The sequence below is a fragment of the Nicotiana tomentosiformis genome, chromosome 3 (assembly GCF_000390325.3).
Source record: "Nicotiana tomentosiformis chromosome 3, ASM39032v3, whole genome shotgun sequence".
In the NCBI taxonomy this organism is placed as follows: Eukaryota; Viridiplantae; Streptophyta; class Magnoliopsida; order Solanales; family Solanaceae; genus Nicotiana; species Nicotiana tomentosiformis.
In genome coordinates this window covers 94642786-94660046 of record NC_090814.1, presented here as the reverse complement: position 1 = coordinate 94660046, position 17261 = coordinate 94642786, and the positions used below count along the sequence as shown (strand labels likewise).

The window sequence follows — 17261 nt, the reverse complement described above, 5'->3', positions numbered from 1 at the left end:
AATTTCTTTCCAAGGATCAAATCTCTTGGGTTGGAAAATCTCTTCAGTAACTTCAGTAACGATCTCCTACAAAGTAACCTTAAGTCTTAGAGAGACATACTTTGATCAAATCAATAATCCTCTCTTTGTTCTACTTCAAACAAATATTGTAGCTCTACTAGATCTGTTGTGTAACAAGTTAGAGAAGAAAGAGAGAAAAATACTGATAAGGCATTGTATTAAGAAAAGACGAGTGACATAGAAACTGAGTTGTTGGAGTAAACTGCACCATTCACTTTGTACTCAAGAAACTCAATCACTGAAAGAGAACTCCCTTGCAACCCAAGGGGACTAGACTAGGATTCACATTGAATCTGAACCAGTATAAAAACTCCGGTGTCTTTAATTCGTGCACTTTACTTCTGCATTTTAATTTTCCACTTCTTATTATCTCAATATTACATCTAGTCGACTAATTGAAAAACCAGTCAACTTATAATAATTAATTTTAAAATAAGCAATTCACTCCCTCTTTTAACTTTCAGTCATAAGGAATATGTGTGATGTGGTGTCTCTAACAGTTTAAAACTTCTATTTGTCTCTTTCCTCCTTTTGTTGTTACTTTCATTCTTCCCTTTTCTTGCTATTTTTTTCCTTCATGTTTTTGTCACACTGTAATATTTACAAGTAGCCCAACGTCACACATATTTGGTCTTGGATGAAATTTAAATCAACAAATTGGGGAAGGAAATGTTCGCAAAGTCGTTCATATCATAGTCACCATAACGATTTGTAACTGTTGTATAGAGTGTAAAGTGACAAATAACCTGACCTTTTTTTTTTTGGAGAAATAATGCCAAGATGAATTTCTTTCAATTAAAATTTAAGAGATCATGTAAATTCTTTTGCTAATGATGAAATAGAAATTTTGTAGCTGAGTTTAGATGTCGGTAAGTCCATTTTTCTTATTTTGTCGTTGTTTAACATAAAATTTGTGTGACTGGATTTAAATTTGTCTTCTTTGTATTTCTTTTATTTTGAACCACGGCCTCACTCCTAAAGAAGATGAACATTCGCAAGTGAATTCTAAATGTTCTCTTTTTATAGAGGACGATAAAGGATCACAAAATAGGGTATAATTGTGAATGTGTATATCATACTTATAAGATTCAAATATGCTTACACAAACTTTTGTCAAAGAATTTTATAGAGGATGATAAAAATCATTCCGTTATGTGTTATTTTCTTAGGACGCCGCGAAGTACGGGCGGGTATACTAGTAGAAGATAAACGAGATTGATCTAATATTACTACTTATCACTCAAAAAGAGGACAAATCGTATTGTTGACTAATGACTATACAGTTCCTCTTCTTTGTTTCCCACCCTATGTCCGATACCTACATTGTGTCTCGATTAAATCTGGATTCGTGCCAGAAAATTTCGTAATCGGGTAAAGCAGAGTAGTACAATTAATTTCTTGTCATGATTTTATTTTTTTTGGTTAAACATGATAGAATATGTTAATAACGATAATAGTGTTTCTTTAAGAATTTTTTCTCAAACAATACTTTCTGTCGCAAGTTGATTTTTAATATTGTATAACAAAGTTATATTTTTTCGAAGGTTTCTCTACCACGAACCCATTTGTCTTTGAATTGATTAATTATCTATTAAGCTATAAAATACATGTATTTTAAAGTGCAAAATGTGCACAAGTTTTCGTAGAGATGTGCTGAGTTGTACTCGTATAGTATTTTACTCTTCAATTGAAACTTAAAACTTTGAGGCTCATTGTGTATTCTAGATATATTGGCACTGTAGGTATTGTAATATTCAGCTGGCATCCGCATACAAGGGGTCCTTTTCTTTGTTTCCCTTTTGCTGCACAACACTTACTCCTTATATTTGAGAATATTTTCTTGTAAAAGGAAATAAAAGAAAAACATTTCTTATTTTTCTACAAACTTTAGTTTTCAGTTAATATGAGAAATTTTTCAATATATACACGCTTTTAAGATAAATTTTAATATGCTTAAGCCTCCAAATTAGACATTGCCTCGATCTTAGGGGTTGAGGGCTAGCTCACTTAGTGAGCTCGTCACCTTTCCACAGTTTAGGTGTGCAATATTAAATCCATCAGTAGCGTAGCCTTCCCTTCCCTTCCCTTTTCCCCCTCCCCACCCCTGATATAATTTAAAAAAAATTAAAAAAAGCATTGCGTTAGGGTAGCTCTTTTGACCTATTCTTGATTAAATTCGGAAAGAATGCCATGCTAATTGACTGATCAAAGAAGGGTATTTAGCTGTGTCGTGAAGAAATAGCAAAAACAAGAAGCCATTCGGTTCGGTGATAAAATGATAACGAAATTATAGTAGGGAGGTTAACATACAAAGATTAAATAATATGCATATAATAAGTTGTATGTACATTTTCTCCGTAGTGTCTGATTGCTTGTACGTACAGCTTTTAATGCAATACTAGTATTTTTTTTTGTTTGGTTAAGATTGCTTTTACAAACAGTAACTCTTGATAAGGACACCTCACATTATGTGCAAGCTGGATCCTAATTGAATTAATCATCTTGTCATTTATACGATAGAAACCGCAGATAGTTCTCAATACTAGATGCTTGTGATATTACCTTGATTTAAATTTTATTTCAAAACCATCATTGCCAACTTATTCAATAGATATCGTGTTAAAATCTACAAAAATCTCCCAAGTCACGGGTCCAATAAGATCTCATATACACTTTGTAAAACCCTTCGACTCGTTTCCTGTCTTCGGCAAGTCTTTGTTGTTTACGTAACTCAATGATTAATAATATTTGATGAAAGAAAGAACTAAAGAAAAGAAAAGACCCACTTGCAAAAACAATCCATTAATTAGCAGAAATCTAGAGTTAATCAATGTCTAACCACTACACTTTGTTTTTTCATGCAAAAAAGTCAATAAAAATGGACTGGCTGACTCAAGCTTGTTTTGTTCCTACATAAACCCTAAAAGACAGTTTAGTTCAAATATATATACGTGCAATCATAGTCAATCAACCAAATCCAGTTGTCTTTTTCCTTCCAAAACATTATGCATCTTTGCTCTCGAATACAAGGTTACAGCTTACTGCCTTCTCACCATGCACTAAAATATGGATTTTACCAGCGAGATTAATAATAGTGTATTAGTAAAGATAAGTTAACATCAGGTCCATTTGATATCAACGTGTTGTCCCTATATATTGACATCGTGGTTGAAGCTACTCAAGCTCACTAGGAAACAAAGAAGTTTGTACTAAGGTCTTAAGGAAAATGAGTGCAAGAATGTTAATGAGCGGTGTGTGGGCAGCACTAATATTCGTGGTTCTATGTGAGTGCATAATGTTAGAAGCACAACTTCAAGTGGGATTTTATGGTAGTTCGTGTAGTATGGTTGAGTTCATAGTGAAACAAGAAGTTACAAAAGCGTTTATTAAAGATAGGGGAGTGGCTGCTGGCCTTGTTCGCATGCATTTCCATGATTGTTTTGTTAGGGTAAGTCAGTTTTCCAATAGCCTTTCATGGGTCAAAAGTGTGTGACCATCTCATTATGCTTTTAGTTTAGATAGTTATACTGTTCTTATGGTATTATAGCACGCTTTTATTGAATATATTATGTCATTTACATATCTCTTTACATGCATGCCTGAGTTATTATCTTTTATGAGTCAATCACGTAAAAATTCTACTATCCGATAATAAGTGACAATTCTACCTACTCTCTGCAACCATACTAGTACGTGATCATCTCATCATGAAGTTTAAACTGTAAGATGAGATCACAAAATCACACAGTTCTCATCATAAATGCACTCTGTATATAGAGTAGTGAGTTTTACGTTATTTTTGAAGTTGTTTACCATTGACGAGATTAAAAACCATATAAGAAGGGCCAAGACATTATACATCCAGCATATTGACTAGTAACTCTGTACTTTGTTAACTTTTTGGTTCTGGCATTATAATAGGGTTGTGATGGATCAGTGCTAATCGACTCAACTCCATCAAACACAGCAGAGAAGGACTCACCAGCAAATAATCCGAGCCTTCGAGGTTTTGAAGTCATTGACAGTGCAAAGGCGAGGTTGGAATCTGTTTGTCGAGGAGTTGTTTCTTGTGCTGATATAGTCGCTTTTGCAGCTAGGGATAGCGTAGAGATCGTAAGTACTAAAGTTAATCGGGCCAATTAGCTTTATTAAACATACACTACCAAGGTGTATTTAATTACTTGCACGCTTAAAATTCCTGCAGACTAGAGGGTTTGGCTATGCCGTTCCAGCAGGTAGAAGAGATGGCAGAATCTCATTAGCTTCTGAGACAAGAAATTTGCCGTCTCCTGCATTGAACGTTGACCAGCTCACCCAAAACTTCAAAAATATGGGACTCACCCAAGAAGAAATGGTAACCCTCTCCGGTAAGTAGCAGTGTGGTATAAAAAATCTTTTACACTGTCAATACTGTCAATGTATATAAACTCGTTAATTGTTACTACCAAACAAAGAAACGAAAAAAATTGTGAAATTTCTAATCCATAAGAAGAATCTTGGGATCTTTGATGTCTAGGAGCACACACGATTGGTCGATCTCATTGTGGGTCCTTCACCAGCAGGCTATACAACTTCAACTCAACAACAAGCCAGGATCCTAGTCTAGATCCTGGCTATGCAGCTCAGTTGAAGCAGCAATGTCCACAAGGCAGCACGGACACAAGTTTGGTGGTGCCAATGAACCCTGCAAGCCCAGACATCACTGATGTAGGTTACTACACCGATATTCTGGCTAACAGGGGCTTGTTTACCTCCGATCAAACTCTTCTCACAAATCCAACTACAGCTATCCAAGTAACACAAAATGCTAGGAGTTCATTACTCTGGAAAAGTAAATTTGCTTTCGCAATGGTGAAGATGGGCCAAATTGGTGTTTTGACGAGCACTGCTGGTGAGATCCGAGCTAATTGTAGAGTCATCAATAGCTGAACAAATGATAAAAATCTATGTATCATAAGCGGGACTGCTCCTTTCAAGCTGGAGCTTTCTCACCGCTGTATCTTCTTCAACCTGTTCTATTCCCCTATTGGTTATTATAGTCCTGTGAGAAGCATTATCCAGGAAATAGATGTTTTGCTTTGCTGCCCTATTACCTCACATTATTTTACTTCCAGTACCATTTCCCGGGGAGATTTAAATAGAATTGCATGCATTAAATTCTTATCAACCAAAAGAATGAAATTGCCAAGTACCTATATCTATATTAACACATTTATTTACCTTTTAATCTAAAGCCACGGAGCTGCTCAGGCAAAATGGAAATGCTAGATAATCACTTCGCACAAAAATAGAGGTTCTGAAACAACCAAAATAAAGAAAGAAAGCCCTTCATTTCTTGATTTAGGCCAATGAGATTCTACATCGGACTACCTCTCAATAGGTGGTTCGCCAATTAACAAGGGCAACAAAAATAGAATGAGAGAGTGACTTCCAAAATTCATCATCAAGCAAAAATTGAAAGGCGAATTTTTAAGCATACTCAAGTGGTAAGCTCCATAATAGCACTGACTATGTCTCCATTGTGGCACTTCAGAGCGTTGACTGCCTTGCTCCTGGACACTCCTGCTTGTGTCATAACCAAATCAATGTCCCGAGGTTCAACACCAGTCTCATCGACCTCTTCTTCCTCATCTGCCTCAGCAGCTGCAGTAGAGGGGGACACATCTGACTTTGCCATCACAGATCCCATGTCTGGCATCCTAAACTGCTGAGCTGCTTGTGTCTGCAACTGCGAGCTCAAATCCTCAATCTTAGCCTCTCCAAATATGACATAGGTCTCGGAATTTGGGCTTTTGAAGACGTCTGGTTTTGAGATGAAGAATAAAACCTGCAGTGTTGTGATTGAGCTAATTAGCATAAATTCACATTTTTAAAAGTGTATTAAATTGAATACAGATGAATGAAGAATGAAACAAGGTGATTTACATTTTTGGTCCTCTTAATAGTGACCCTGCTAACCCCTGTAACAGGTTTCATGCCAAGCTTCAACATGGCTTTCCGACTCTTCTTCTCACTCCTGCTCTGCTTAGAACTCTCACTACCTCCTGCATCAGTTTCTATTCAGATTCTTCCAGAAAATGTATTAACAAACACCATACTGTGTGGCCTGGTTATCTCAAGCGCGATATAAGAATGTAACAACACTAAACAGGTCGAGTGCAATTTTGTACATAAGCAAAATAGAAATAAATAATAAAATAAGCACAGGAAGATAAGTAGCAAGTTCAGAAACATCATACTGGTAAGGACTGCACACCAGGAAACACATTGCATATAGTAGCTAAGAACAGGGATAGCTAAAACTTAATCTACTGACATCAGTTAGAATAGGGATGGAGAAATCAGACAGAAAATGCATACCATAATTTCGTGCGAATGAACAAAAGCCTGGAAACAACAACAACAGCCAGTCCAGATTGCAATTATGCAAAGTATAAATAAATCCTACGCCAACTAGAGGTTTAATTATTCTAGCGTTAGAAATGCATGGTCAAATGGTCACTGGTCAGATAACTAATGTTGCATTCATTTCTCCTGCCAACAAACTTTTAAAAACAGCAGCATTAAGCAACTAAATAGTTGCAACTACGAAAACAAACACCAAATAGTTTCTATCTAGTGTTACATTATCCAAAATGAGTTCAACTGGAACTGAAATAGCTAAGGTGCTGTAAAGTAGCTCATCCAATAAAATACTCTGAGCCTTAAAATACTACAGATGATATCTAAAAGGAATACCGTCTCAGTATATATATTTCACAAAATGCCAAGTTCACAAACAGACCATACTAAAGACCAGCATTCTTAGACCATGTACGAAAGACAAAAACATAACAAGCAGTATGAAACCATAAAAAAGATGAGGAAAGGAAAACAATACCAAGGGCGCCATCTTCCTTGTCATCGTCATCGTCATCGTCGTCGTCAGAATCATCGACGTCATCATCGTGGTCGTCTTCCTCCTTCACGTCCTCAACGATTGGCTCATCCTCCTTAAGCTTCTTCTCCGCTTCTATTTCTTCGATGACGGGACCAGGCATGGTTGCAGTCGTAGTATGGTTGCAGTCGAATGGAGGAGGTTCTCAGTGCTTTTTGAGGATAGGATTCATAAGCAGAATAAATGGAGATATAAAATGGTGGGGTTTTACCCTAGGGTTCCTCTCTATGGACCTTGCCTAACTAAAGCCCAATTTCATTAGCCCACTTATACCTTTATCTTTTCTCTTTTAATAAAGAAAATTAGTAGTATTATGAAGTTATAGTCTCTCTTTTTTATCATTTGGGTATAAGACATATTCAAGGTGAAAATGTTTCAAATGACTTTGTGAATAAAGACAAAGTTTTGTAACTAAATGGTGTTAAAGTTGGAAAAAAAATCTCCTTTAACTTGCTGAAAATCTAACAGAATATTACTAGGTTGCTGAAAATGTCACATACAATATGTGATTAAATATTTTTGAGGATATGACCTCCTATGATCAGTTGTAATTCAAATAAAGGAAAATAACTCTATAAACACCCCTTGGGTTTTATTGACCAGTCTCTGAGTGAAATTAAAAAATAGCCAAATTTACAAGTAGTAATTGAAAAATAGCCACAGTTTTAAAAGTAATCGAAATTTAGTCATTTTCTTATAAAGATAAATCTGAACAAATGTTAAAGTTCGAATTATTTACATGTGAACTTCCAGCATAACATGATGAATTTCATAATGTGTTGGAGTTCCAACATAATATGCTGGAAGTTCATACACAGGTGCTCCAATCTCCAGTATATTATGCTGGAACTTTCCGTGTTGCAGTAAAATAGTGGCTATTTTCAATGATTTTGCAAACGTTGGTTTTTTTAATTACCAGTCCGAAAACTGGTTAGCCGTGCTATTTTAACTTGTATTATTTGTTACTAATCTCTTGTGAAAATGGTCACATAATTAATAGAACATTTATAATAGATCATAAAACTGATTGTCTCAACAAAAAAAAAAAAAAAAAGGAGGCTATCTGGCTCCCTATAATCATTGAAATTTGTAAGGCCTCGTTTTGCTTTGAATATAAAATTGGGATAGAGTTATAACATCTTACTATAGGTTGCTTGTTAAGGACTGAACAGGATTATGGTGTTTATTTCGATTTTTTTTTCTTGTAAACTAAGTATTTTTTTTCTTTATAACTTTCTTTTCGGATTATGTATAACCTTCTTATACATGCAAGTATACAGAGTTAAACAATTATTATAGATTGAGTAGAGTATCGTTTTCACAAAAAATATTCATTAACCAATAACCAAATTAAACAATACCTAGTTATTTAGACAAGAAATATACCAATTTAATTGGTTGATTTAGATTCTAAGTATTGCAAGAATTAGTAAAATAAATAAACGGTTGCGTGAGCTTTAGCAAATGGATGAATGATTCTAAAGCTATAGGGTTCACCTTGACGATCCTATTATAGTCCTAATTACGTATTGACTACTCACAAGACACAAGAAAACAAAAATAATTGCAGCAAACAAAATGAGCTATAGCAACACAAAAGAAACGCATAAAGGCAATGTATTCGGTGTAAAAATATTACAACCGACAAATTAAAAAAAATAGTTAATACCCTAAAAGGCCCCTAAACTATTACGTTTTTATCAGTTACTTACTTAAACTATTCGGTGTCCCCAAAACCCCCCTGAACTATACTCCTCTATATATTAAAAACTCCTAAAAGAGTACAAGGTAATGCCTGAGTTAGGGGTGTTCATAAAAATCTGAAAAACCGAACCAACCCGATTAAAAAAACTGATATATTTTAGGTTTGGTTTGGTTTTGGTTTTAAATTTTAAAAACCAATCAAATTTGGTTTGATTTTAATTTTAATAAATAAAAAATCGAAAAAACTGAACCAAACCGACTATAAAAGTAGCTATTTAAATTTATTATTACACCTATATATATTGTGATGACCCAAAATGTTATATTTAAATTTAATAAGTAATTATATATTCTAAAACCTCGAAAAATACCATTTATTATTTTTCGGCTTGCGTGCACAGTCAGTACAATTTTTCGGAAATTTTTTATGTGAAAAATGGATTAAAATGGGAAATAGAGCTTAAAACTCAACTAAGTTGACTTTGATCAATATTTTGAGCAAACGGATCCGGATCAGTATTTTAAAAATTTTAATAGGTCCGTATCGTGATTTGGGACTTGGGCGTATTCCCGGAATCGAATTCCGAGGTCCCTAGCCCGAGTTATGGAATTTTGATGAAAAATTAAAAGCTTGAAAGCTTAATAATTTTTAAGAAATTACTGATATTGGATTTATTGACCCCAGATCCGTGTTTTAGTTCCGGAGCCCGGTATAGGTCCACTATAATATTTATGACTTGTCTGCCGAATTTGGTGAGAATCAGAGTTGATTTAACGTGATTCGGACGTTCGGTTGTAAAAATATAAGTTTTAAAGTTTTCTTGAAAACTTCCTTTGATTTGGTATCCGATTCATAGTTCTAGGTGTTATTTTGGCGATTCGATCGCGTGAGCAAGTTCGTATGATGTTTTAGAACTTGTGTGCATGTTTGATTTGGAGCCCCGAGGGCTCGGGTGAGTTTCGGATAGGTTACGGGATGATTTCGGACTTAGGAAATCTGGTTTTCTGCAGACTTCAGGCTTCTGGAGTGTTCTTCTTCGCGTTCGCGAAGGTACTCTCGCGAACACGAAGAGCAAATTGGGCTGGCACGTTTTGTGCTTTGCGTTCGCGAAGGCTTGAGGTTCAAAGCTTCGCCTTCGCGATAGAAGCCTCGCGTTCGCGAAGGGAAAGAGACTGGTCAGGAAAATTAGCCTTCGCGTTCGCGAAGGCCAAGCTAGGCATGCTATCACGTTCGCGAGGAGTAAAATTTGACAGCACATAATTGTGCTTTGCGAACGCGAGGCACGACCGCATTCGCGAAGGGTAAAAATCCCAGAAACAGAACTTTAAGTTCTGGAAATGGGGTTTCGACCCATTTTTGAGCTCGGGTAAGGCGATTTTTGGGCGATTTTTACGGGAAAATATTGGGGTAAGTGTTCCTTATCCTATATTGATTATATTTCATGATTTCATACTCATTTATATCATGAATCCGTGAATTTATGGAAGAAAAATCAGATTTTTATAAAATCTTTCAAAAATAAAAATTTAAGATTTGAAGGTCCATTTGATATCGGAATTGGACAAATTTGGTATGGTTGAACTCGTATCGGAACGGGTGTTCGGATTTCGTGAGTTTTTTTGGAATTTGATATGTGGGTCCCACTGCCGAATATTTTAATGAATTTTGGATTTTTATCCGAAAAATTTATAAATTCATATGGAATTAATTCCTATGATTAGTATTGAATATATTGAATTATTTGTGAATAGATTTGAAGCTTTTGGAGGAAAATTTAAAAGGAAAATTTGTGGTTGAATAATTGATTTGGAATTTGCAAAGCGAGGTAAGTGTCGTGATTAACCTTGACTTGAGGTAATAGAACCCTTAATTTATTTGTTATGTGAATTGCATGTGAACGACGTATAGGCGAGGTGACGAGTGTATATACATCGTCAAATTAATTGTTTGCCTGCCTACTTGAAAAAAATCATAAATTATTTTTAATCATAAATTAATTATTATAATAATTGTTTCTCTCTTATTCTTTGTCAAATATTAATTCTTGAATTCCTGCATTAATTGTTACATGCTATTTGAATTATGTGATTTAATTGTTATTTGACATTTAGTATATTAAATATTAAACTGCCTATTTTCTCCCTGATTTCTATAATAATTTGATATTTGTCATTGTTTGTTTCATAATTAAATCATAATTGTTGTATACTTGTTGTCTTATAATTTTATATTAATTATTGCATTTATTGGGGAAATTTCTTCTATAAGAATTGATTGAAATGGATACATTGGAGGATCGGGTTGCACGCCGCAACAGACTTATTAAAAGTTAATATTGGAGGAACGGGTTGCACGTCGCAACAGACTTATGAAAGTTAATATTGGAGGATCGGGTTGCACGCCGCAACAGACTTATGAAAAGTTAATATTTGAGGATCGGGTTGCACGCCGCAACAGACTTATTAAAAAGTCTATATATATACTTGATTGAAATAAATATATAACAGACTTGATTAAAATGAATATATTGAAGGAGCGGGTTGCACGCCGCAACATAACCGAATGTGAATAGGTTGTGAGAGCGGGTTGCACGCTGCAACAGAATTGAATGTGAATATATGGTAAGAGCGGGTTGTACGCTGCAACAGAATTGATGAAAATGATAATTGGTTATAACTGCTGAGTTGTCTTAAATTATTATAAATGAATTACCTGATTTATTTCTATTATTGTTGTTATTGCTAATATTGCGTACAAGTTAATGTAAGTGAACCGCCTTAGGTTCGTCACTATTTCGTCGAGGTTAGGCTCAGCACTTACCAGTACATGGGGTCGGTTGTACTGATACTACACTCTGCACTTCTTGTGCAGATTTTGGAGTTGGTCCCAACGGCGTACCATAGACTTGCTCAGATTTCAGCTTCCAGAGGAGACTTGAGGTATAACTGCATGGCGTCCGCAGTTCTGAAGTCCCCGTCTATTTTACTTTAACTGTGTGTTTATTCCTAGACAGCTTTATTTTATTCAGACCTTATTTGTATTTATTCTAGAAGCTCGTGCACTTGTGACACCAATTCTGGGATGGTATTTAGACACCATTGTTTTTATAAACTATTCACTATATTTCAAACTTTGCTTCCGCTTTTGTTTTCTTGATTATTAATAATTTAAAAATTGCTTAAAAAAATTGGTTAATATTATTCTAACGTTGGCTTACCTAGCAAGTGAAATGTTAGGCGCCATCACTGTCCGAAGGAGGAAATTTCGGGTCGTGATATATATGTATATTTTTATATAAAGTTTCTGAAATTTTATGGTACATATTAGTCATTTGTATTTTTAGTCTAGTTCTTTACTATTATAATAATCTAATTCTCTGCCTTCTAGTTTGATTGGTAGTTTTCTGTTGTTAAGTACAATAATTTATTTCAAGTTAAAAATAATCGATTTTTAATTGAGTACTTAAATTATTCATCACTATTTGAGTCAATTATCATCAATATATCTTGATAAATGATAAATTTCTCAAAGAGCAATTAGTTTGATAGCGTTACGTTGAAAATGTAGTCGTCGGAATATGCGTTTGGTAGTGTATGTCTCATATTTAAGAAAAAACCGATAAATAACCAAAAAAAACTGAAAAACCGACAAAAACCGAATCGATAAAAAACCGACATAATTGGTTTTGGTTTGGTTCCAATATTTGAAAAACCGACTTACTTGGTTTGGTTTCTTTTTAGGGAAAAAGCAACCCAAACCGAATTACTGTTTGGGAAGGGATACTAGACATTCATTCAGATTTATAGTTAGCGTTTAAGATTTTCTTCCAAAATGTATGGGTTTTCTATTGAATAAATGTCGAATTTCATTTACACCTTTTCATTCCAAGTTAAGGTTTCATTTTCATCCCCAAGAAGCTACCGAGTTTTCAAAGAAGAGAAAATAAAATGAAGAAAAAGGTATAAAGAAAGGGTGTATTTGGTATAACGGAAAATATTTTTCAAGAAAATATTTTTTTGGAAAACAAGTAGTAATCTTATTCATTTTCTAGTGTTTGGTACGCGTAAACTTCCAAACACATAAACCTTCGAACTCATAACTTTGGAACTTATAAAATTTTAAACATGTAAACCGAAAGATGAAAAAACTAAAACTGAAAATATATATAAAAAAAAAAATCGGGGGGTGGGGGAGGGGAGGGGTTGTTGCAGAAAAACGAAAAAACAGAAATTTGAAATTATAAAAAAAAAAGTAAAAAAAAAAAATTGTGCGGGGAGTGGGGAGGTGTGAGTGCAGAAAAACGAAAAAACAGAAATTTGAAATTACAAAATAAAAAGTAAAAAAACAAATGTGCGGGGTGGGGTCAGTGGGGGTGGGGGTGCAGAAAAATAAAAAACAGAAATTTAAAATTATATAAAAAAAAGTTTAAAAATTTTTTTTCGGACTTCGGGGGTATTTTATTATGGGTTCATTATAGTTCAGGGGTAATGGAAACCCCCAATAGTTTAAGTATGAAAGTCTAGTTTAGGTGGGTTTTGATGTATTAACTCATTAAAAAAGCAGTCAAATGAATAGTAAAAGAAAAAAGAATTAGCCTTTTTTTTAATGCAAAAGGATACTTTGTAGTATTACGCTTTTAATTGGTACTAGTCTTAGGGTACGCGCTTCGCGTGTGTATCTATGTATATATAATTTAACAATTTACAATAATATTTTTGAATAATATATTTGAGTTATAAAATAAAATTATATTACAATTACAAAATATAACTTTGAGAAAATGATAGAATATTGATCCTAATTAGCTAAATTGTCTAATGTAAAATTTATTTTTGAAGGGTAAAAATATCGATCAATACTTCGCGAAGGGCACCCTTTTAGAGTACACTCTTAACATGTCTACCCATATTTGATATTCAATTCTCATGTGTCATTTTGAAAGTATTTCTTGAAGATGACATTGAGCTAAAGAGTATTATAATTATGGATAATGCGTTAGTTATATCTAATTATAGTATTTAATAAAACGTGTATTTAGATTTTAGTACATAAAATTTATCGAAGGAGTGTTAGATTAAACATTAATGAACATATTATTATATACTCCAAAAAATCAAACATATTATTTTTCACAAAAAAGTATTTTTCTATGTCTTATTAAGATAGAATTAATTGCTTATAATTCTACAAGTAATTTAAACCTACCACAAATAATAACTACTTTTTACGAAAAAATCTTATTTAGTGGTAAAAGACGTAGAAAAAGTCTTATCTAGTGATAAAAGAAGTCTAATATCAAACAAATGGTTAATATTGTTATCTATTATATCCGTGTTTCAATTAGAAATTGATAAGTTAATTACCTTTTGTTTGTCTTAGTTTAATAACAACTTTCAATATATAAAAAAAGTCTTTGAAAGTGCATGTCAAGATTGTGCATATTTAGTTTTTATCGGATGCAAAATATAGTACCATATTTATAAGTAGAAATACGTTGATTTTGAATTCTTACCTAGTTCAAATATGGAAAATATTATTAACAAAGATTAATTGAAATCAAAGTCCTTAAATTAGGAAAATAATTAAATAGTTATTCCTAAATATTAGACAATTAATTAAATATTATTCTTAAATATTAGGAAAATAATTTAATATGACTATTTTGTCCAGTATGAACTCCATTTTTAAAAGGTAAAAAAAGCGAACGATATTTTGCTAAAGACCTTCGTGCTTTTAATATAATAATATAGATAAAATAGGGCATTTTCTGTAGCGCCCGGTACACAAAATAATGCTATTAGTACCTTCAAAACATACATGGGGGAACTAACAAAAAGTTTACTATATTAGTAGTGCTATTAGCATCATGCATCCTAGTTCCAATTTTTTGTCAGGAACGCCATTTTTCGCCAGAAGAAGGGTTAGTCAATTAATTACAATCATCCACTAAAATTTAGTTCCCCCACCCCACAATTAAAATTGTAAATAGTGCCCGATGCACGCGAAATAAAATCAAGTACGGTGAAGAGAACTCCCTCTAGCAGCTGCGTCTGGCATAGGTGTATCTCCCGCCTCAGCTGGTGGGATAACCAATGTCGAGATAGAACCAGCAGCAGTAGTAATACCAGGTGCAAAAGAAGCAGGAGCTGGATACACAGCTGAATTAGGGGCATCAGCAGTAGTAGCAGCATTAGATCCAATAAAAACAGGAGGAACATCAACGGCAGAAACAACAGGTGCCAGAGTAGGTGGAGAAAAGGTGGAATCAGGCAGAGATATTCCAATATCCACAGTGGTATCATTCAACACCGTCTTCTGATCAGCAACAACATCCTCAACTACCTGAGTTGGGGCATCAGTGGTGGGAGTGGGAGTCGGGGCATGCTCATCGGACCTGGACAGACTCGCTCGAACCTCGGCTAGCTTGGCTAGAATCTCTGTACCATCAGTGCCCATAGCCTTGAATACAACTTCAATTACTAGCAAGGTATGCCTCCACTTCATCTCAAAGTTAGTCAATTGCTCCTCTATGGATGACTCTACGAGTTAGAAATGCATGCTCGAGTGGTCAGTTAAGCATCATTTTCTCCTTCTAACAAGCTTTTGAAAACAGCAGCATTAAGCATTTAAATTGTTACAACTGCCAAACTCAAACACCACATAATTTCTATGTACTATTACATTATCCACAAAGGGGTCTTGCAAGGTTTTAGCTGTGCAGCAGCAAAATAGCTCAACTAATAAAATCCTCTAAGCCTTGACATAGCACATTATCCCTAAGGGGTCGTTTGGTAGGGTGTATAAGAATAATGCAGAATAAGGTGTATTAGTAATGCATGGGTTAGTAATGCAAGCATTAGTTATGCAGATATTATTTCTTATCTACTGTTTGGCGTGGTGTATTAAAATTATAATGCATTGCATAATTTTTAAGAAAAATAGTTGTTTACAAAAATGCCCTTCATATTCTCAAGCTTTAAGGGACTTTAAGGATAATTTTGTCTTTAATCAACCTAATGCATGCATTAGTAGCCTTGGTATTACTAATGCCATGGTTTTCTATGCATTACTTATACATAAGATAATACCAAGTATGATGTATTAGTTATACACAGGTTGGAAAAATGTACCAAACAAGGTATTAGTAATGCATAGAGCTAATGTTTGCATTATTTTTTCTAATACCTCCTACCAAACCACATCTAAAAGGAATGCCATCGCAATAGATATTTCACAAAATGCTGCAAAAAATTATAACCTTAAAAAGGGTTAGGTAAGGCAAAGAATACCTTGAGTAGGAGTCGGGCCAAGCTCATGGGACGCGGACAGACCCACTGGAAACTGAGCTAGAATCTCTGTAATATTTATGCCCTTATCCTTGGCTTTAGTTTCTATTACTAGCCATATCTGTTTATGCATCCTCTCAATATTAGCCAATCGCTCCTCTGGGAGTTAGAAATGCATGCTCGAGTGGTCAGTTAATTGAAGTAGCAGTGGCATTAAGCATTTAAACTACCAAAACAAACACCAAAATAGTTTCTATAATTTACTTTGTCCACAAAGGGTTGAACTTGCAAGGAATTAGGTACATAGCAGCAAAATAGCCCATCCAATCAAAAACTCTGACCCTTGAAATACCACATGTGATCTTTAAAAGAAATGCAGTCACAATTGATATTTCACAAATTGTGTTAACTAGGACACCATATTTAAACCAGTATTCTTATACAATGTATGAAAGACAAAAATTGAATAACAAGAAGCAGAACGAAATACCTATGGCGCAAGCGTTCTTGTCATCGTCATCGTCGTCGTCGTCGGCGTCAGAATCGTAGTCGTCTTCAGACATTGACTCATCCTCCTGAAGCTTCTTCACGATGAGACCGGGCATGGCTGTTTTTGTACGGTGGATTTGTAGAATATAGAAGTAGAAGGGGTTCTCAGTGCGTTGAGATAAAATTGGCAAGCAGGAAGAAATTTGCTTTACCATATGGTGCGGTTTTTTTTTACCTTCGGGTTCCTCTCTATGGAACTGCCTAACTAGAGCCCAATTTCATCAGCCCATTTATTCCTTGTCTACTCTTTAATATATTAAATAAAAGAATAAAGGGTAATATCACTTTTAGCTTGCGTAAAAATTATAACATACAGAATATATATATATACAAAAAATATAGTATATTTTTCCGACTATTATTTTGAGAGCGGCTATACAATGTCATTTTGCGAAAAACTAATGGGAAATTACCAGTTATGTCAGCTCATAAGAAAGTTAGTATAAAAACTAGCCAATTCATAAAATATTACTAATATTAACCAATTAGCTATTTGTAGCCAAAAAAATATTAAATTTTTGCTTTCTTTTGAGTGGGTGTTGTTGTAATAGATTGGATACATCTTAAAGAGTTTAAATCTCAGTTTTGGGATGACTTGGTAAAGTTTTGAGATGGTTTGAATTGAAAATTCGAAATAGAAGATGAACTTGAAAAAAGATCATATATGTATCACACTTGTATTATTTATGTATCACACATGTATCAAATGTGTATCACATGCATA

The 17261-nt window shown here is 34.2% G+C and overlaps 3 protein-coding genes across 4 annotated transcripts; 1 reads left to right on the top strand and 2 right to left on the bottom strand.

Moving 5' to 3' along the window:
• The first annotated feature begins 3054 nt into the window (after positions 1-3054).
• LOC104099968 (peroxidase 5-like) lies at positions 3055-5149 on the top strand. The gene is made up of 4 exons (XM_009607105.4): positions 3055-3508; positions 3982-4173; positions 4265-4427; positions 4577-5149. Exons 1-4 carry the CDS (start codon positions 3287-3289, stop codon positions 4987-4989), a joined length of 990 nt encoding a protein of 329 aa, XP_009605400.1. The 5' UTR covers positions 3055-3286; the 3' UTR covers positions 4990-5149.
• Positions 5150-5371: 222 nt separating this feature from the next.
• Positions 5372-7236, bottom strand: LOC104099969 (nascent polypeptide-associated complex subunit alpha-like protein 2). The gene is made up of 3 exons (XM_009607106.4): positions 6941-7236; positions 5986-6104; positions 5372-5887 (listed from the first exon to the last, which is right to left on the bottom strand). The coding sequence occupies exons 1-3, from the start codon at positions 7098-7100 to the stop codon at positions 5540-5542; spliced, it is 627 nt and encodes a 208-aa protein (XP_009605401.1). The 5' UTR covers positions 7101-7236; the 3' UTR covers positions 5372-5539.
• A 7293-nt stretch (positions 7237-14529) lies between these two features.
• Positions 14530-16708, bottom strand: LOC104099970 (uncharacterized). 2 transcript variants are annotated; one of them, XM_009607107.4, is made up of 3 exons: positions 16479-16704; positions 15992-16147; positions 14530-15241 (listed from the first exon to the last, which is right to left on the bottom strand). In XM_009607107.4, exons 1-3 carry the CDS (start codon positions 16690-16692, stop codon positions 14715-14717), a joined length of 897 nt encoding a protein of 298 aa, XP_009605402.1. In that variant the 5' UTR covers positions 16693-16704; the 3' UTR covers positions 14530-14714. The 2 variants fall into 2 exon arrangements, with proteins under 2 accessions (XP_009605402.1, XP_070053382.1); XM_070197281.1 differs by lacking the exon at positions 15992-16147 and having other exon boundaries at positions 16479-16708.
• Between the last annotated feature and the right edge of the window lie 553 nt (positions 16709-17261).